Genomic DNA, 22171 nt, shown 5'->3' on the forward strand with positions numbered 1-22171 from the left:
CACCCATATTGTAAAGTAGAAAGGTTGATTGCAGGATAAAGTAATTTTATGAGAAATTACGAAATTACTTTGAATTACAATGGGTGGATATGTAAAGCAAAATATTGTCCTATGAAGTATTGTCCTCCAAGACAATATTTCATGACTATGCATCATGAAATATTGTCCTCATCTATGAAAAAATGTCCAGAGAAGGACAAATTTTCATTGTGAAATTTTGTCTGTATATAGACAATATTTCACAGATGAATACTATGAAATTTTGTCCTGTTAAAGGGAGGTTATATTTTGTATGTATTGAAACAATATTTCATAGACAAATTGTCATGAAATTTGGTCTCATGAAGGGGAGGTTATCAACATATATCATGTTGGATAATGATATTTTATTTGACTGATAATAACATATAAACACAAATTAATATTCCAGTTACATTGTACTGCTGTACCTCCAAAACGCCTTTGCAAAAAAGATTCGTCAATCTTGTATTTACAAATACTATTAGTACATTCAATTTGAACATAAATAAGTGATTGTCAGTACATTACTTATATTCATACAGTATACCGGTAATGTAGTACAATGGAACATACATTTGACAATTCTTTCATCTATGATTAATCATTTATAAAGTATCTATGCAAATTTGAAACTAGCTTATCTTAAAATAGATATTAATTTGAAATATAAAATACTTACCTTACAAAATGATTTCAGTTATAAATCTAAAAATGTGCATGCTGCATGCTTGTGTACTATTTCTAATGTTTGTAATAATTTGATTAATAAGAAATATTTTCATGGACAGTATTTCACAGTGAAATATTGTCATGGACAGAATTTCACCATGAAATAATGTCAGAATAGACAGTATTTCATAGTGAAATAATGTCATGGACAGAATTTCATTGTGAAATATTGTCATGGACAGAATTTCATAGTGAAATATTGTCATGGACAGAATTTCATAGTGAAATATTGTCATGGACAGAATTTCATAGTGAAATATTGTCCAGAAGGAGGTGACAAAATTTCATGGACAAGGACACTATTTCATAATGAAATTTTGTCCGATGGACAATATTTCATGGGGGACAATATTTTATGTTACAGATATATACGTATACATCACTTACAATTTTATCACATATAAATATATATTATATAAAACATGTTGGATTATCTCTGGACTAATTTTAATCAATTAAGAAGAAAAATTGTCACAATTGCTTTCAAGCCCTTGTCATTTTCTATTAATATACTTCATGTCAAAATGCCAGATTTTGATTGGTTAATACGAGGGAGACAATTTACTCTATCCCATGGCAAATACTCTATTACCCTTCACGGAGACGCTTGCTCAAGTGTGCGCTTTAATAAATGCGGATGATTGTTGTGCACAAGACGACATAGTTTATTACTTTGAATTTGAAATTTTATAGACAGTAATAATAGAACATTCAGTATAATAAATTAAATAACATATATCTGAGAGGGTGATAGAGCAGATTGTTACCCCTCGAAAAGACATTGTCAACCTTGGCTTCGCCTCAGTTGACAATGTTTTCTCAGGGTAACAATCTGCTCTATCACCCTCTCAGCTATGTGTTATTTATATAATGTTAGATTAAAACACAAGTTTCAATACTTTTACATTGAGATGTTTGCTATAGACCAATTTCAAGTTCTTTTTTACAGTCAGGATTCTACTTCGTCAAATTACAAAATTATCTCCCCATTACGCCACCTAATTTTTACAATTGTAACTAGAGGCTCCAAGGAGCCTGTGTCGCTCTCCTGATATTTTTGTTTACAATTGATGTATGAAACAATGCAACAATAATACTTTTTTTAAAGGAATCTGTGTGGATCAAAATCTAATCTTTCGTTTGATTTTAACTGCTTTCAACCCATTTATCATTTTAAAAAATTGAATTTGTCTATCTAGTTTCAGAGGAGAAGATTTTTGTAAAAGATTACAAAAATTTACGAAAAATTGTTAAAAATTGACTATAAAGGGCAATAACTCCTTAAAGGGTCAATTGACAATGTTGGTCATGTTGACTTATTTGTAGATGTTACTTTGCTGAACATTATTGCTGCTTTCAGTTTATCTCTATCTATAATAATATTCAAGATAATAACCAAAAACTGCAAAATTTCCTTAAAATTACCAATTCAGGGGCAGCAACCCAACTGCGGGTTGTCTGATTTGTCTGAAAATTTCAGGACAGATAGATCTTAACCTGATGAACATTATTTAACACAATCAGGTTTACTCTAAATGCTTTAGTTTCAGAGATATAAGCCAAAATCTGTATTTTACCCCTATGTTCTATTTTTAGCCGTCTCCATGTTGGTTGGTAGGCGGGGTTGTCGGACACATTTTAAAACTAGATACCCTAATGCTGATTGTGGCCAAGTTTGGTTAAATTTGTCTCAGTAGTTTTAGAGGAGAAGATTTTTGTAAAAGATTACAAAAATTTACAAAAAATTGCTAAAAATTGACTATAAAAGGCAATAACTCCTTAAGGGGTCAATTGACCATTTTGGTCTTGTTGACTTATTTGTAGATCTTACTTTGCTGAACATTATTGCTGTTTCCAGTTTATCTCTATCTATAATCATATTCAAGATAATAACCAAAAACTGCAAAATTTCCTTAAAATTACCAATTCAGGGGCAGCAACCCAACAACGAGTATTCTGACTTGTCTGAAAATTATAGGGTAGATAGATCTTGACCTGATGAACAATTTTATCCCTGACAGATTTGCTCTATATGCTGTGGTTTTAGAGATATAAGCCAAAACCTACATTTTACCCCTATGTTCTATTTTTAGCCATGGCGGCCATCTTGGTTGGCAGGCCTGGTCATCGGACACATTTTTTAAACTAGATACCCTAATGATGATTGTGGCCAAGTTTGGTTAAATTTGGCCCAGTAGTTTCAGAGAAGAAGATTTTTGTAAAAGTTAACGGACACCAAGTGATGAGAAAAGCTCACTTGGCCTTTCAGGCCAGGTGAGCTAAAAATGGAAGCCATTGTAGGGATGACACGCTGTCAATTTAGCTCTTGAAAACCGATAAATTCATCAACAAAGCATCATTAAGATCCTTATATACCAGTTGTATTTTAAAAGACAAATGTATCTACCAGCTCTTGTGCATCATTTAATGTACTCTCTGCCTTTACTCAAATAAAATGCTCCGCAGGGCGCAGCTTGATACGACCGCAGAGGTCGAACCCTGAACAGTTGGGGCAAGTATGGACACAACATTCAAGCTTGATACAGCTTTGCATTTGGATTGTTATTAAATATTTGACACAGCATTTATGTGGTCTAAGAACTTAAAAATTTCAAATTGGACATTCACCTATTATGGTCCAATATCCAAAATCTAAATGACCTCAATGTGAACAAAGTTGATAACGGGGCCCAAAAATCAAAAATCTAAATACATGGTTAGCTTCAGCATATCAAAGAACCCCATATATTTAATTTTTGTTGAAATCAAACAAAGTTTAATTTTGGACCCAGATTTGGACCAACTTGAAAACTGGGCCCATAATCAAAAATCTAAATACATGTTTAGATTCAGCATATCAAAGAACCCTAAGAATTCAATTTTTGTTAAAACCAAACTAAGTTTAATTTTGGACCCTTTGGACCTTAATGTAGACCAATTTGAAAACGGAACCAAAAATTAAGAATCTAAATACACGGTTAGATTCGGCATATCAAAGAACCCCAATAATTCAATTTTTGATGAAATCAAACAAAGTTTAATTTTGGACCCTTTGGACCTCAATGTGGACCAATTTAAAAACGGGGCCCAAAATCCAAAAACTAAATATACGGTTAAATTCAGCATATTAAAGAACCCCAAGAATTCAAGAATAAAACCCCATTGAAATTGGTCAAGAAATAAGCAATTTATAGGAAGTATCTTCTTTTGCACAATACTGTGCAATTAAATATTTCTTGCTATTGCGCAATACTGTACAATTGACAATTTCTTGCTATTGCGCAATATTGTGCTATTGGATATTTCTTGCTATTGCACAATACTGTGCAATTGAAGATTTCTTGCTATTGCGCAATACTGTGCAATTGAAGATTTCTTGCTATTGTGCAATACTGTGCAATTGAAAATTTCTTGCTATTGCACAATACTTTTTATATAATAATTAACACATCCTGTTTGGTGTGTATCTCCTACCATATCATTATTATTTGCTTTTAAATATTAATCAGAAATAACCAACTTAAAATGGAAAATTTTAAAAGAAAAAAAAAGGAAAAAAAAAAAAATCCCCCCCCAAATTTTTTGAACCCCCTTATGATTCATCACCCCCAAACTCAATCCCAGCCTTCCCTTTGTGGTATGGTACCTTGCAGTACAATTTCAGAGAGATCCATACACTTGAACACAAGTTATTGTCTGGAAACTAGAAAAATGTGTTTTTTGGCCCCTTTTTGGCCCCAAATTCCTAAAATATTGAGGCAATTACCCCCATCATCAATCCCAGCCTTCCCTTTGTGGTATGGTACCTTGCAGTACAATTTCAGAGCGATCCATACACTTGAACACAAGTTATTGTCTGGAAACTAGAAAAATGTGTTTTTTGGCCCCTTTTTGGCCCCCAATTCCTAAACGTTTCGGCAATTACCCCCAAACTCAATTCCAGCTTTCCCTTTGTGATATGGAACCTTGTAGTACAATTTCAGAAAGATTCATACACTTACACACAAGTTATTGTCATGAAACTAGAAAAATGCTTGTTTTTTGCCCCTTTTTTGGCCCCTAATTCCTAAAATTTTGAGGAAATTACCCCCAAAATCAATCCCAGCATTCCTTTTGTGATATGGAACCTTGTGGTACAATGTCAGAGAGATCCATACACTAACACACAAGTTATGTCTGGAAGTTACAAAAATGCTTATTTTTGGCCCCTTTTTGGCCCCTAATTCCTTTACTGTTGGTACCATAACCCCCAAAATCAATCCCAACCTTCCTTTTGTGGTATTGAACCTTGTGGTAAAATTTCATAGAGATCCGTGCACTTACGGTAAACTAAAGTTAGGGTGCGAAAACCAATGTGTCTTCAGACGACGCCAACGTCATACCAATATACGACCACAAAAATTTTTTTGCGGTCGTATAAAAACTATTATCTGATCGGTTGTCAGGGAGAATTTTCGAAAGTTCAAAAACATTTAAAATCCTTCTAATTGAAAATTCGTGGAAGGGCAAACTAAAAATTTTCAGAGGTTAAAGACTAATAACCCTAGATATCAAACACAGAAAAATGAAGTTTTTTTAAGATGTGCAATTTTAAGATCCACTTGATTAAGTCTGTCTTCAAGCACTTTAAGTCAAATTTTTTTATTCAAACACACCTATTTTATTGTTTTGACTCATTAGAAAGGTATTTCACTGGACCTATATATTTCATTTTTTAGTACTGTAAATTTATAATGTTATTATATCAACCTTAAATATATAGAAATAATATAATCTGAAGCAAGATGATGTATCAAATAATTTTGCTTTATACGTTTTCATGACAAAATATTCAACTCAAGCATGCCTAAACATAAAACGGTGTACTCAACCTTTTCTTTTGCGATGAAACTATTGCCCATTTTGGGGATTTTTTTCCAAAACAACTCTCGCCGAGGGCATAGATGCAAATTAATGCTTTAAAAAGATCAATCAGTTACCTTTCTGTGGAATTTTTTTCAGGCGGAATTTATGCTTATGCACAAAAAAGATACACATGTATTTGAACCTACCACAATTGACTGTTTTGTGAAAATTTTTCTTTAATTAAAGAATTACAAATATTTCGAAACTCCATACTAATATTTAAGTAAAATCAGGTATATAAGATGCATAAAATCATAAATCATGCACCTTCATTAAACTTTTAAAGCCCATAGGAACAGATGTAAACAATTCAAATATACCAACTTGGCCTTTTTTACCTTCTCTAATAGAATGAATAGAGTTCCACTTCTTTTGTTTAAGATCAACTGGGTATCCGCTTGTTTATGAATGATCTAAAACCCTTATATGGGATTCTGAGTTTGAGGGATTTTCTGATTCAGATGCCTAAAAAGGCAGAAGACCTCCAAATTAGAAAATCGATACGGACACAGAACCCTGAAAGGGATTTAAATGAGTTATGATGGTTGACCAGAGGTCAATCAAACTTAATAACGACATTGGGGAATCTACTTTTACTGTAACATAATAACATAAACATTGCAACATTGGAATTCTTACGGGAAAAATTATCGCTTTCAACATCTGGTTGGAAAAATTCCAAACAAAATCGCCTGTATTATTCAGTGGTTGTCGTTTGTTGCTGTGTAACATATTTGTTTTTCGTTCATTATTTTGTACATAAATTAGGCCGTAGTTTTCTCATTTGAATTACATTTGTCATTTTGTCAACGTATATTTGTTCCGCCTAACAGAAGTTCCACTGGAAACTTTGTTATAAACAATGGCATAATATCTGTTCCTGTTGGAACAAATATTCTATACCATTTATTCCGTTGGGAACATTTACTGTAATATTTATTCCAGTGGACAATTTCAGGGCCTTTTATAGCTGACTATGCGGTATGGGCTTTGCTCATTGCTGAAGGCCGTACAGTGACCTATAGTTGTTAATTTCTGTCATTAGGTCTCTTGTGGAGAGTTGTCTCATTCGAGTCATTGGCAATCATACCACATAATGGCACATATCTTCGTATTTTGATATTTGAAATATTTAATTGGGGATTTCATATGAAAGATACAGGAAAAAAGGTATGTGACGAATATTTATTTCAATCAGCTGCATGTTTCGAACGACCTATGCTAACATGGTCCCTGCCTTTCCCAAAATCACTGCAGAGTGACTTCATTCATCCAAAGTCATATATATATATATATATATATATCATGGGGCCTATGTTTTAGACTGTATTTTAAACCAGTGTTGAAAACAGAGGTTTACAGCTTTTGTAACAGTTAAAGGAACATGCAGTTAGCTTTGTATAAAATATTACGCCAATATATAATGTCTGGTAGCGTTTGTAGCGCTGTATACCCAGTTCTTAGGTTTCGTCTGCTAACAATTTCAGCAGACGCACGTGGGAATGTTTACGATATGGATGTCGTAAAAAATGTTTTTTAATTTTTTCTTAATATATTTGATATTTAATCGGAAAGATTTACATGAAATAGTCAGGCAGTCTCGAAACAGACAGATACATGTTAAAATGAAAACAAGACAATTGAAAACTTGAAATAAACAACAAATAAATTTAGTAGTAAAAGGGAAATAACCAACTATTTTAACGCAATGTCCATATTTGGAGCGGCCTTGGCTGACCCGGAAATAAAGCAAAACGCGGAAGAACCAGGAACTGGATACCACAAATTTATTAATGCACATCGATAAACCGTTATTCTCAATATATTAGATGTTACGAAAGGTAAAAGTATATGCTTGCAACAAAAGATTTCACTGACACATTAATTTTATGCTCATTATTTTGTTGGTCGAATTGTCATTTCTCGACTCCAAATCTTAAATTTTTGCTTTCACTTCATAATTCTTCCTTTACGGCTTTAGAAAAACCGAGTCACAAGACACACCAAACAATGCATTAGTAAAAATTCAACTTAAACTGATACAAACTTTGATTTATTACAGGCAAGTCTCTATTGTCGGTATTGACATTTTACATGTTTTCTTTTACTGATTTGTAGCTTTTGTTTTACATGGTTTTACATGATGGAATCTGAAAGCTTGCTAACTGGCTTTTAGCAAGTTGATGTTGCATATTTGTTTTACTTGTCAAGTGCGTACCTTCAGCTTCAATTCAATTAGTATGAGACTAGTGTTACCTATAAAAGAGGACGATATTCAGTAACATTTTCATGGTACATTTTGGTAATCCTATATATACAAGTTTGCGGGCAATCATATGCTTTACAGCATGGAAGCCTCCGTCAACAATGTCAATGAACAAGTACAACTGTTGTACAAAAACTTAACCATTTTGATTCATTAGTATATTGATTTTTATATTGATCTTTCTTTTTATTGATTTTGTTACTATATTATTTTTAAATGACTTTCACATTCTTTCTTTTTTTCCATACATTTACTATGTCACAATGCTTATGTTATTACGTCAAAGAAAGTCTATTGCTATATACTTCACTTACACTGATTTAACTTAGTTCAATCAGTGTATCTAATTCATAAAAAGGAACTTGAAATTGGTCTATACATTAGTTAAAATAGCCGTGCATGAGCAACAGGATGGATGTCACATGTAGAGGAGGCTGCTTTTCCCTTCGGGTGGTGTTTCTGTTGCTCAGTCTTCAGTTTTCTTTGTTGTGCTTTGTGTACTGTTGTTTGTCTTATGGTTGTTTTTTGTTTTTTTCTAAGGTATAGACAAGTTTATCTATAACTAGCAAAGAAAACATGGGCGCATCCATTATTTTAACCTCTCATGTGACCGATCCGCCATTACGCTCGTGAAAAATAACAGACTTGTATAATCAAAACATTATCAATTTTTTGTTTACATTTGCATTTCTTTCATTTTCTGATTTATTTTGTTATGGATAGTGTCAGTAGTTATATAAAAAAGTTGGGGACAATTCTTGTTTAGTTTAATTGTTGTACGAATAATCATAGAAAACTTCAGATGTGAAAAAAATCAATGCATGAATTACATAAAGAGTTCCACATTGACTGTCCTTGTTTGATTCCATATAAGTTTCATTAGGTGCCTTCTGGCAATCCAACAAAACTTGAATGGAACCAAAGCTATAAAAAGAAAAAATTTGCATAAACATGTTTTTGTATGTTCGGAACATTTTTTATGGATGGTGAGTTGACTGCACAAAATCTGTTTTCTAAGTAAAACTTGTTACAGTGATCGGGAAGGACGTGCGCCTTGCACCAATTGCGCTTATCGACCAGAAATGGCGCATAGAGTGACAAATGTAAGCGCCCGCGTGGCGCATGATATTTTTCACTTCGTTTTGAAACGTTGAGATATCGTCAAATGGATTTCCGATCGTATTTCGTGCCGCCATGTGTGAGTACACAGCTGTGTAGCCTCGGATCCTGGCCAACTGCTTGACAGACCTATCGACGAAGTATTAGATTGGGTCAGGATGCCAGGCTAACAGCTGTGAAGTGTTTACCCCAATGAGAGGAGCACCTATATATTTTTGGGACGTCTCAGGTGTTTTCCTATGGTAATAATAGCAAAATGCAGTATGATTGATTACCCAAAAAACGTAATTAACCATCATTCATGATATAATTTTTTATAAACAATTTAAAATTTGTGAAAATTGGCTAGTACAGGCAAGAATTCTTCTCTAATTATAATCTTTAGTAAGCTTGCTATTATTTTGATTGAAAAATCCAAAAACCTTTTTATGAATAGCATAGTATTTGTCTCCATAAAAGGGGCTTAACTGTCCTTGTCAATTTTTTTGGTCTTTGGCTCGTTTTGACATTTTGTAAACATGCCTTCAGCGAATTGTTGTTGTGTCTTATCAATTAACGTTGCTCTCTACTGTTATTCTTGTCATCGTGATGAAGTAATAATAATACAAGTGCAGAGGAAATGCCAGAAACATCCTCTAATTCGGAACGTCTGGAATAAGTATGGTATCGACGAAGACCCAAATTTAATGTAAAAAAAACATGAACATGAACAAGGGAACAGTACCAGTTTTAACATTGTAAATAAAGGTTATCGTAAATATTGCCCGGTTTGGAAGAAGTTATTGTATATTCATTGAAATTGAAATTACAAAATCACAGGAACAATATCCATGATATTAATTAGAATCATACTTGTCAGTACAGTGAAATATACACTTTTTTTTATCGTAAACGAATGGCCCACTCATTTGACAACATGGCCCATTAATTCTAAAAATGGCCCATTGAATTTATTTTTGGGGGGCCCTGGGCCCATAGAGAAAAAATCCTTCCAGATCACTGTTGTTATGAAAGTAAAATTACACCTGGCAGACGAATATTGACACGTCGTGAAAAGACTATGAAAAAACATAAATCTATGTAAATAAATCCGATTACAATATTGTATCTACCTCTTTTTGTCTAGGAGCTGTACACATTTCTTTGGATAATGAAAATTAAACCTATCCCGAAGCTACATGTAGATTTAATGTAGCTTGTCCTGTAATTGTGAGCAAATCAACCCAGTACGAAGAGATGAACTTTTTTATTCATGACAACTAACTTTATGCTGCAAACTCGGACAAACGTCTTGTTACCAGATGAGAAAAGAGTTCAAAATTAATAAAAGGGGGGACAACGTCAGCGGATAAACATATTATAATTGACAGTGAGGCCTTATTGTATACGTATGTACAGGGTCCGACACTTACGGTTGTCCGATTGCCCGGGGCAAGTTAATGCCGTATTCGGGCAAGTAAAAACATCATCTTGCTTGTTTGATCAGGCAAGTGAAAAAAAAAGTGTTATATGATTAAAATTTCACAAAATCAATAGTGTCTGTTGTTTTGTCCATAGATTACTCAGTGATAACACAGCACGTTCGAGTGAAGTGGTCTTAACCCCCCTTCAATGCGTATATTTCGTCATTTGTTCGCACTCATTTCCCAATTTAACCAAGAATAGATCACGTTTAAAAATATTGGCCAATCAGGCGGCCGCAGCATTGTTTCCTCATTATCGTTATCAATCGGGACACCACTCAGGCGTTTCCGACGCACGTGTTATTCCCACCGACCAATGGAAAGCGGAGGTCTATTTTCGTTGTTCTAACTTTAGAATTTGACATCGGATGTGTATTTCCCTAAGATGGAAAAACGTAAAAGCTTGAAAGAGAAAATGAAATTAAACTTTACCAAATTTGTCTGTTGTTGTCAGTTTATCAAGAAGGGTTTTTTGAAATGGCATTTCTTAGATAAGTTATTATGAAATAAGTATCTCTATTTAAATGATCCAATTCCCGTATATTTTTTCGATCTTTTCTCAATTCATTAATATTCATACTTCATAATCAATTTACACCCCATATACATGATAACTATATTTTATCTGCATGTACTATATTACAACCACAAAAATAGCATGTAAAAGTTTGGGCATGTTTATTTCACTTTCGGACAAGTAAAAGTAATAGGGTACTTGCCCAACTGGACAAGTTGGTATAAAAGTTAATGTCGAACCCTGATGTAACTAAGGAAGTTTTCTTTACTTTAAAGGAATTAATACACGAATTTAATATTCAACTCGATATTGCAGATCAGCTATTGCTCGTACTGATGAGGTTAACACTTAGTTTGATATTTGGTTGTTTTGGACGGCTTCATATTTCGATAAGCTTGTAAATTATTTTATTCTTGGATGCCAGTTCTTGCTGAAAACCTTTAAGGTTTTACAAACAGCTGTAGCCATTATTCAAATCCCATCAGACGGTGTTTAAATGCCAATTATTTTTTTTAAAAACGGGTTCAATATGTTAAACTATGCATACTAGTAGTTTTGTGTTTTACAGGGCGTTCGAGCTAGCTTTCTGCAAAAGAAATTGGAGTAAGAATGATTACATGAAAAAGTTCAAAACTTCTTAACTTGAGCCCATTTTAATGTAAGTTAAGTCTTCATATGGCACGATGCATCAATAGCATAGCACAACAAAAATAAGACAGAACAAGTCACTCAATTATGAGCTGTATACGTGCATCGAACTACAAGCTTAAAAATCTCTGTCTCTGTGAAAAAATATATTCAAATGTTACATGTCTACTGGTACAGTATATGTATTTCAGAGACAAGAAACTTTGTGTGGGACGAAACGGGCTGTCAGATTATTGGGAAGTCGGACTTGAGGAATTTCGATTTTTAAGACTGTCTGACTATAGGTCTGACCACAGAAATTGCTATGATTTGATAAAATTGCACCTGGTTCTGATATCACATTAGACCCGACACGACCGTAAATCCTCATCAGGTACCCCAGTCCAATTTTCTTTTATTTACTATATTAATCAATTATGATTACCAAGTAATTGTAATTGATATGTAACCTGGGATTAGTATACTTTAGTCGATAAATTATGTTCCGGGTGTAACGTATCAGTTTCATTTTTAGGGCACGACACCTGGCCTGCAATACACTTGTAATTTTAATGTCCATTCCTTATCTAAATTCTTTATTGTTTAAAGCATTTATAATTTTGCCGAGGTCAAGTAGGCCTTCGCATTCTTGTGTTTACGTTAAGCAATTATAAGTGGTCTAAGAAATAGAAGTGTAGCTTGTTTATAATTTTTTCACGACTGTAATGGTGACCGCTACTACAACGACACCAAGTAGTAGCATCACAAACCAAAGCAGATAATCGGAAAAACCTGTCTATTGTCGGTTTGTTTTTTTACTTTTGAGTTTGAATATCCCTTTGGTATCGTTCACCTCTCTCAGGGCACACACTTCTTTAGTTCCATAGGGAGAAGTTACTTCTCTGTATGAAACTGATTGGGATAAGTTTTGAGACCTAAACGAGAAGTGCTTGTTTGCTCACAGTGCTACAATGTTTTGTTTTTATGCCCCTGCCGTAGCGGAGGGGGCATTAAGTTTTACCCTTGTCTGTCTGTACGTAAATATGTCCGTCCATACGTACGTCCCAAAGTTGGTTTCCGTTCTCTAACTTTTAGTTTGCTTCAGCCAAATGTTATGAAACTTATACAAAATGCTTATTACCACAAAACACAGATCAAGTTTGAATTTTGGTCGCGTCACTTAAATGGTTCTAGAGTTATGCCCCTTTAAAATGGAAAAATTGCTAAATATTTAGTTTCCGTTCTCTAACTTAAGTTTGCCTCAACCAAATGTTATGAAACTTAAACACAATGCTTATAACCACAAAACACAGATCAAGTTTGAATTTTGGTGGCGTCACTTTAACCATTCTAGTGTTATGCCCCTTTATAAATGAAAAAATTGCAAAATTTTTAGTTTCCGTTCTCTAACTTAAGTTTGCCTCAATCAAATGTTATGAAACTTATACACAATGCTTATTACCACTAAATACAGATCAGGTTTGAATTTTGGTCGCGTCACTTAAATGGTTCTAGAGTTATGTGGGGCTGTTGAAGTCAAAAGGTCAGGTCAAAAAGATCCCCCACCGTAGTGATGGGGGCATTAAGTTTTACCCTTGTCCGTCTGTATGTACGTACCTACGTCCCAAAGTTGGTTTCCGTTCTCTAACTTTAGTTTGCTTCAACCAAATGTTATGAAACTTACATGCTTATACACAATGCTTATTACCACAAAACACAGATCAAGTTTGAATTTTGGTGGCGTCACTGAAACGGTTATAGAGTTATGCCCTTTTATAATGGAAAAATTGCTGAATTTTTAGTGTCCGTTCTCTAACTTAAGTTTGCCTCAACCAAATGTTATGAAACTTAAACACAATGCTTATAACCACAAAACACAGATCAAGTTTGAATATTGGTCATGTCACTTAAATGGTTCTAGAGTTATGTGGGGCTGTTGAAATCAAAAGGTCAGGTCAAAAAGATCCCCCGCCGTAGTGATGGGGGCATTAAGTTTTACCCTTGTCAGTCTGTACGTACGTACCTACGTCCCAAAATCAGTTTCCGTTCTCTAACTTGAGTTTGCTCCAACCAAATGTTATGAAACTTATACACAATGCTTATTACCACAAAACACAGATCAAGTTTGAATTTTGGTGGCGTCACTCAAACCGTTTAGAGTAATGCCCCTTTAAAAATGGAAAAATTGCAAAATTTTTAGTTTCTGTTCTCTAACTTAAGTTTGCCTCAACCAAATGTTATGAGACTTACATACAATGCTTATTACCACAAAACTCAGATCAAGTTCAAATTTGGGTAGCGTCACTTTTACCGTTCTTCAGTTATGTCCCTTTATATATATATGATATGCAACCGGGGGCATCATCTGTGTCCACATGTGGACACAATCCACATTTATTACAATAATATAAAGGGCCATATCCTATTTTTTAATTCTGATTTATGTTATTCAAATCATACCTGAGAATACAATTCAAGTAACGGTTGTTTCAGTTTATGTCTTAAATTATCATTTATAGTTACACAGTTTTATTTTTTTCCTCTTGTCAGAAACTACCAACTAAATATCTAGCACTAAAAAGAACTTCTTTTTATATCGAAAAAGTAAAGAAAGTATCATATATTAATTGAAATTCAATCAAAAACCTATTCTATTTATCATGTTAATGAAATTCATACTTTTTTCATCAAAAAGATATAAAAATTTAACAAATTTAAGCATCTTGAATCAATAGATGAAACAATGCATTTACATGGAAATAAATACATTTAGCTGGAAATATATACATTTAGCCAGGAGATCTAACCAAAAGTCAGTTAATCTGTGTGGAATGCATAATTTTCATTATTGGGATCATTATTCTTCTGCCATTCGTGTGTCTGTAGTTATTATCCTGAGAATACGGGTTTAGGTCATAGTTAGTTCGCATCTGATCCATGGTTGATATAAATATTTCAATGGCAGACGAAAAAAAAAATTACAAAAATTAACCATGTTTGACAAGCGATTTGGAAAAGAATATGACGTTTTTAATGCAATAAATGAATGAAACAATTTTCATCACATTCTTATAAAGTCACAAACTTATTTTGCCGAAAAACAGAACGTTTTGATGTTCGCTCTCGAGAAACAAGTACTGAAGTGAAAGAAAATACTTTATAAACATGATAAAAAGTTGTTTCTTTAAAGTTAATGTTTTCACCTCTTTTCTAAAGAAATAAATCATTTATATATTTGTGTGTTTCCTGTTGCATTACCCTAAAAAATTAAGTCGGTAGGTGGGGATTTAAAAAAATATATTTTTATTTTATTAATCTCATCATCATGATCATGAAGTTCTTTGAACTGTTTTTAATTTTGAAACTTGCATGAATATTTGTGTATCAGGATTATGGTTGCATTTCAGCACCATAACTGCAAGTACATCAGTTATAGCAGACTATTTTTTTATTATCATTTACAGTCGCAAAAAGTGCTGATTAGTCCCAGATGATTTTGGGATACGCTAAAGGAACACCTTTTTTTTTCTGCCACATGGAATAATTACAGATTTTTATAAATTTATTTTTTTTTGAAATATTTTTAGGGTAGGAGCCTATAAATTAGGGTCGGTTGGGCAACTGGTGACACAATTATTTTTTTTGTGTGGCCTAATGATCAATATATTGCTTGTTTGATAATTACACTATTAAGAGCCCTAAGTCTATTTTAATCTAAAATCTAAATGTCTGGTGTATGCAGCAGGAAGACTTGACCAGGATCCCAGGTTAATGATCTATAGTTGCCACTTATCACATAACATTAAACAATAAAGACATACACGTTTTGATGGTCCACATATCCCCAAAACATTAAAAACCTTAAGAGTTATTTCCTGAGCTAGTGCATTTGGGTTTGATATTAACACAGCAGAAACTCTATCGCTTTGTAGTATGCAAAATTTGTTATTTTGTCTGCTACCTTAAGAACTTATCCCAAATCTTAATCAGAGACACTTATGTATAAGATACAGCTATGGGGATCAAATTTACAGATCTGATTCAGAAATTCAATTTATTTTTATCTATCTAATTTACATTGAGCAATCTCTGCATAATCAGACATTATACCTGGACCTAAAAAATATACTTCTTAATAAGTTTCACAATTTCTTCATAAATTTTTGGAACCTGGACATGCATTAACCCCTTCACCCCAAATGCCGCCTGTAGTCGTTATGACGACCACCATTTTTTGATGGCCCGTATGACCCTCCATACATTTTTAGAACTGCCCCAGCTGAACTGTATTGACAGCAGGGACTTCAACCATGCAATTCATGGTCCATAAACTCTTCTCAGATGTGTGATTATGAAAATATGGCAATTTAATGGCCTTTTTAGAGTTCAAAATCGGAAAAGCATGAAAAGTAGCCAAAATCAGGTAGGGGTGGGAGTCTTTTGATGACCACTACGTTATTGGTATGGGCTGTAGGTATTAACTATTATCATAAATACATGCATATGTGGTACAGGAACACAAGGAGGTATACTATGGCCAAAAGAAATCAGGTCTGTAAAATCTAGGTCACTGTTTTGTCAGAAATCTGTAAAAACAGACATTTAGGCAGACCTGGCTTGCCAATAATAATTCCCCAGCAAGACACTCAAGTCACATTTACTTCCAGTCAATATGGATGGACTGCTGTAACTATCAGGTAATACTTGAATGACTAAGAAACACAGTTTGGTCAGTGTTCACCTCTCAAGGTTGTATATTCATGATATTAAAATCGAAAAATAGACTGAAAATGACAATTTTTCAGTAGGGGTGGGTTCAAACCCACCAGAAAGTATACCACCTCCCAACCCATCCCCCACCCATGCCATCTGCCCCCAAATCTCAATACATAGTTTAATAGATCAGCATCAGCTACAGCATCAAGAGTCTACTAATTTGCATTATCATCGACCCCAAGAGATTTCTTGAAAATCAGACATTTTCGGAAATTTGCAATCATATGCAAATTATATGCAAGTTAGTAGACAGACATATCTCTGTGTGAACAGTTTATTGAATATGTGACAATATTTTGTCATGTGACTAAAAAATAAATTTGTAAAAACAGATTTTTATTGCATATTTTTTAGATTTGAGGACCAGATATTTTTTGGAATGGGGAATCTCCTGAAGATTCTTATGAAAGATGAAACCTCAAAAGACAGTCGTGATGTATTTGTTGATTTTGAAAGTAAGTATTGGCTTTAATATATATATAACAGGGGCTAAATAACATTAAACAAATATAGGTGACTATGTTGAATGCAAGCTTGAATTGCATGAACCAAAAATTCGTAAGGGTTCCGCGGAACCCAGTGTCTCGCCTACTTTTGCTGCTAGTCACAGGCTCAACAAAAATGGGGAAAAAATTATTAAAAATTTTCTTATAGATACTATCATTTGATTGTAAGAAGCTTCTGTCCAAGTTTGGTAAAAATCCAGAATGGTTTATGAATCTAATAAATGTTTTAAAAACTTTAACTACAGACTGTATGTAATGTTAACAGGAAGAAAAACTAAGTCCATTTATAAGTAATATACGGGAAAACAGGAAATATATTTTTTTCAAAATTTACTTCTAGATACTAGCTTTTGATCATAAACAAGCTACTGTCCAAGTTTGGTAGAAATCCAGGATAGTTTAAGAAAGTTATTAAAATTTTATAAACTTTAACCACAGAGTGAATGTAATGTTAACTGGCAGAAAAACTAAGTCCATTTATAAGTAAAAAACAGAAAAACAGGATTATTTTTTTTACAAAATTTACTTCTGGATACTATCTTATGATCATAAACAAGCTTCTTTCCAAGTTTGGTAGAAATCCAGGATAGTTTAAGATAGTTATTAAAATTTCAAAAGCTTTAATCACAGAGTGAATATTTGTGGACGCTGCCTACGACGGAATGTAGTATCGCTATGTCTGGCTTTTGCGACAAAAGTCAAAGGCTCGACAAAAATGATATAAATACCAATAGTTTTTTTGCATGATATCTCAAATTTCTGTGACAATTCTCTCAATACATACAATAATAAGGGGAACATTTTCATGTGTATTGCATATATACTAAACAATGACTACTACTGGCTGTCAGGTTGACATTAGAGGTCTTTATACTTATGTGGGTAAAGTATTAAGTCTCTTGATTTGAAAGTGAACAGATACATGTAAACTTACTTTAAGATTGATTTTTCTAGCAAGCAACACCAACAGAAATGTCCATATTGATCTCTGGCATTGTTCAAAATACAACTGACATTGCAATTTTAATTGTGACATAAAGCACGTGCAGCCCATGTACTACTGAAATTAGAACATTGCTTTGTTTACAAAGTGAAATAAGAGTGTCATGTATTTTTATATACAGTTTGATGGGTTTTAAAGAATTTATGATGTGTAAACAAGTCTCTCTCGGGCACTTCTGCTTCCCCCACCGATAAAAACTGACCACCACGATATAGTGCCAATAGTGCTGAAAGTGACGGAAACACCAACAATCAATCAATCAATCAATCAATCAATTCGTCAATGACCTGTTTCACTAATTAAAGCAAATTTGATTAAGGTCAGGAATCTGAGCAGTTTTATCATCCGGTTATTTTTCATTAGTGGCTGATGACATCTCTACATTTATACATCCTACATAGTCAAAACTATGCCTTAGACAGTCTCTAACCCAGTGTCTTACTTGAGAAAATAATGAATCAAGATAGCCATATTTTGATTTGACTGCTACCAAGAAAGTTTCATCTTTATGACTAACAGGTTTAATGAAGTGGTTTTCCTTAATCTTATTTTCAGATGCACAACCCACAGAGGCTGAACGAACAGTTTATGATAAAGTAAAAATTGTTCTTGAAAAAAGTCAGACTATTCTTAAAGATATACAACAATACACAGGAGCAACAGAAGCAATAAGACAGGTTAGAATTACACTTTATGTTGACAGATATAACAAGACAAGTTTTACCCAAATGAAATGTGTTGAAAATAGATGTATCATATTCTTTTGGTTAATTCTGGTTGGCTCGGATGTATCTTGGTAGGGTAACACATCTTGATGTGGACTGTTACCTTGTGAAGTAGCACCCCCACTTTGTATTGTCTAGGTTGTTTCTTCAAAAGAAATACCTATCATTCTGAATGGAAATAACTCCATACAGGTATATAATGTGATATAAATTTAATCATGAGCAACATAATGTGATTCTTTGATGTCAATAAAATGGTTTGTTAATAAGGGCTATAAATCATGACAATAAAACTTTTGTAACAGATTTTACCACTATATCCAATGGAAGTGGTCATTTAGACTACCAATGCATATGACAAAATACATCTTAATACCACTATCTGCCATGGTAACATATTCTTAACAAGAAACTGCCACCACAAAATCATCATAGCTTGCCAACATGACAAGTAGAAGTTGCTATAATGTGGAAGGCAAAGTTAAGAATACTTAGTTTGGCAATATTTCAGTTTTTATGAAATTTTGTATGTATTTAGAACTCCTTGAGCTTATCCCACATTTATACTTCAAGAGGTACAATTAATTAAAAAAATTTGAAACATATCTATGAATGTATTGAATGTATGTAAAAAAACAGCAAAAATGCATATGTTTATTCCATCAGAGTTGATAATAATGTAAAGTACTTTGAGAATGTGAACGATATAGTACAAAATATTTTTCCCCCTGTTTATAGTACTTCTTTTTAGCTCACCTGGCCCAAAGGGCCAAGTGAGCTTTTCTCATCACTTGGCGTCCTTCGTCTGTCGTCGTCCGTCGTCCGTTAACTTTTACAAAATTCTTCTCCTCTGAAACTACTGGGCCAAACTTAACCAAACTTTGCCACAATCATCATTGGGGTATCTAGTTTAAAAAATGTGTCCGACGACCCGGCCTGCCAACCAAGATGGCCGCCATGGCTAAAAATAGAAAATAGGGGTAAAATGTAGATTTTGGCTTATATCTCTGAAACTAAAGCATTTAGAGCAAATCTGACATGGGTAAAATTGTTCATCAGGTCAAGATCTATCTGCCCTGAAATTTGCAGACAAATCAGACCACCCATTGTAAGGTTGCTGCCCCTGAGTTGGTAATTTTAAGAAAATTCTGCAGTTTTTGGTGATTATCTTCAATATTATTATAGGTATAGATAAACTGTAAACAGCAATATTGTACAGCAAAGTAAGATCTACAAATAAGTCAACATAACCAAAATGGTCAATTTACCCCTTAAGGAGTTTTTGCCCTTATAGTCAATTTTTAACAATTTTTCATAATTTTTGTAATTTTTTACAAAAATCTTCTCTGAAACTACTGGGCCCAATAGAATCAAACGTGGCCACAATCATCATTAGGGTATTTAGTTTTAAAAATGTGTCTGATGACCCTGCCCGCCGACCAAAATGGCTGACATGGCTAAAAATAGAACATAGGGGTAAAATGCAGTTTATGGCTTATATCTATGAAACTAAAGCATTTAGAGCAAATCTGACAACTGGCAAAAATGTTCATCAAGTGAAGTTCTATCTGTTCTGATATTTTCAGACGAATCAGACAACCCATTGTTGGGTTGCAGCCCCTGAATTAGTTATTTTATAGGAAATTTTGCAGTTTTTATACGGCCGCAAAAAAAAATTTTGTGGTCGTATATTGGTATGACGTTTGCGTCATCGTCGTTGTTGTCGTCATGTGTCGTCGTCCTCGTCGTCGTCTGAAGACACATTGGTTTTCACACTTTTACTTTAGTTTAAGTGAATGGATCTCTATGAAATTTTACCACAAGGTTCAATACCACAAAAGGAAGGTTGGGATTGATTTTGGGGGTTATGGTACCAACAGTTAAGGAATTAGAGGCCAAAAAGGGGCCAAAAAATAAGCATTTTTGTAACTTCCAGACATAATTTGTGTGTTAGTGTATGGATCTCTCTGACATTGTACCACAAGGTTCCATATCACAAAAGGAAAGCTTGGATTGATTTTGAGGGTAATTGCCTCAAAATTTTAGGAATTAGGGTCCAAAAAAGGGGCAAAAAACAAGCACTTTTCTAGTTTCATGACAATAACTTGTGTGTAAGTGCATGGATCTTTCTGAAATTGTTCTACAAGGTTCCATATCACAAAGGGAAAGCTGGAATTGAGTTTGGGGAAAATTGCCCAAAATGTTTGGGAATAAGGGGCCAAAAGGGGGCCAAAAATAAGAATTTTTCTAGTTTCCAGACAATAACTTGTGTTCAAGTGTATGGATCTCTCTGAAATTGTACTGCAAGGTACCATACCACTAAAGGAAAGGCTAGGATTGATTTTGGTGGTAATTGCCTCAAAATTTTAGGAATTAGGGGCCAAAAAGGGGCAAAAAAACAAGCATTTTTCTAGTTTCAGGACAATAACTTGTGTGTTGGTGTATGGATCTTTCTGAAATTGTACTACAAGGTTCAATATCACAAAGGGAAAGCTGGAATTGAGTTTGGGGGTAATTGCCCAAAACTTTTAGGAATAAGGGGCCAAAAGGGGGCCAAAAATAAGCATTTTTCCAGTTTCCAGACAATAACTTGTGTTCAAGTGTATGGATCTCTCTGAAATTGTACTGCAAGGTTCCATACCACAAAGGGAATGCTGGGATTGATTTTTGGGGTAATTGCCTCAAAATTTTAGGAATTAGGGGCAAAAAAGGGGCAAAAAAACAAGCATTTTTCTTGTTTCAGGACAATAACTTGTGTGTAAGTGTATGGATCTTTATGAAATTATACAACAAGGTTCCATATCACAAAGAGAAAGCTGGGTTTGAGTTTGGGGGTAATTGCCCTAAATGTTTAGGAATTCGTATCAAGCTGCGCCCAGCGGAGCATTTTATTGGAAATTATCTTGAATATTATTATAGATAGAGATAAACTGTAAACAGCAATAATGTACAGCAAAGTAAGATCTACAAATAAGTTAACATGACCAAAATTGTCAATTGACCCCTTAAGTAGTTATTGCCCTTTATAGTCAATTTTTTACAATTTTTCGTAAATTTTTGTAATCTTTTACAAAAATCTTCTCCTCTGAAACTACTAGGCCAAATAGAATCAAACTTAGCCACAATCATCATTAGGGTATTCAGTTTAAAAAATGTGTCTGATGACCCTGCCTGCTAACAAAGATGGCTGACATGGCAAAAAATAGAACATATGGGGTAAAATGCAAGTTTGTCTATTATTCTGATAACCGTTATAAAAAGAGGAAATCTGAAAAGTGTAAAATTGTTCATAATGTTAAGCTCTACCAATTATCCATATACGTCAAAACTGTAAGACAATTTCCTATAGGAGTTATTGCCCTTAAATGACAAATTTTACCATTTTTTTTTTTCGATTTTTGCCTTTATCATATCTTGAAAACTATAAAAGATAGAGAGAAACTTTAAATAGCAAAAATGATCAGAAGGACAAGTTGTACAAATAAGTCTTATGGTTGAAATCATCAGTTGACTC

General features: G+C 33.7%; 1 protein-coding gene across 1 annotated transcript in view; it reads left to right on the top strand.

Moving 5' to 3' along the window:
• Positions 1-7371: 7371 nt before the first annotated feature.
• Positions 7372-22171, top strand: part of LOC127731753 (CYFIP-related Rac1 interactor B-like) — a 33856-nt gene continuing 19056 nt past the window's right edge. Inside the window, exons 1-3 of the mRNA XM_052240598.1 lie at positions 7372-7496; positions 16778-16878; positions 18488-18609. Of these exons, the coding sequence (XP_052096558.1) occupies positions 16803-16878; positions 18488-18609 (198 nt within the window). The 5' untranslated portion in view covers positions 7372-7496; positions 16778-16802. The remainder of the gene's footprint in view (positions 7497-16777; positions 16879-18487; positions 18610-22171) is intronic.

The sequence above is a fragment of the Mytilus californianus genome, unplaced genomic scaffold (assembly GCF_021869535.1).
Source record: "Mytilus californianus isolate M0D057914Y unplaced genomic scaffold, xbMytCali1.0.p SCAF_1, whole genome shotgun sequence".
In the NCBI taxonomy this organism is placed as follows: Eukaryota; Metazoa; Mollusca; class Bivalvia; order Mytilida; family Mytilidae; genus Mytilus; species Mytilus californianus.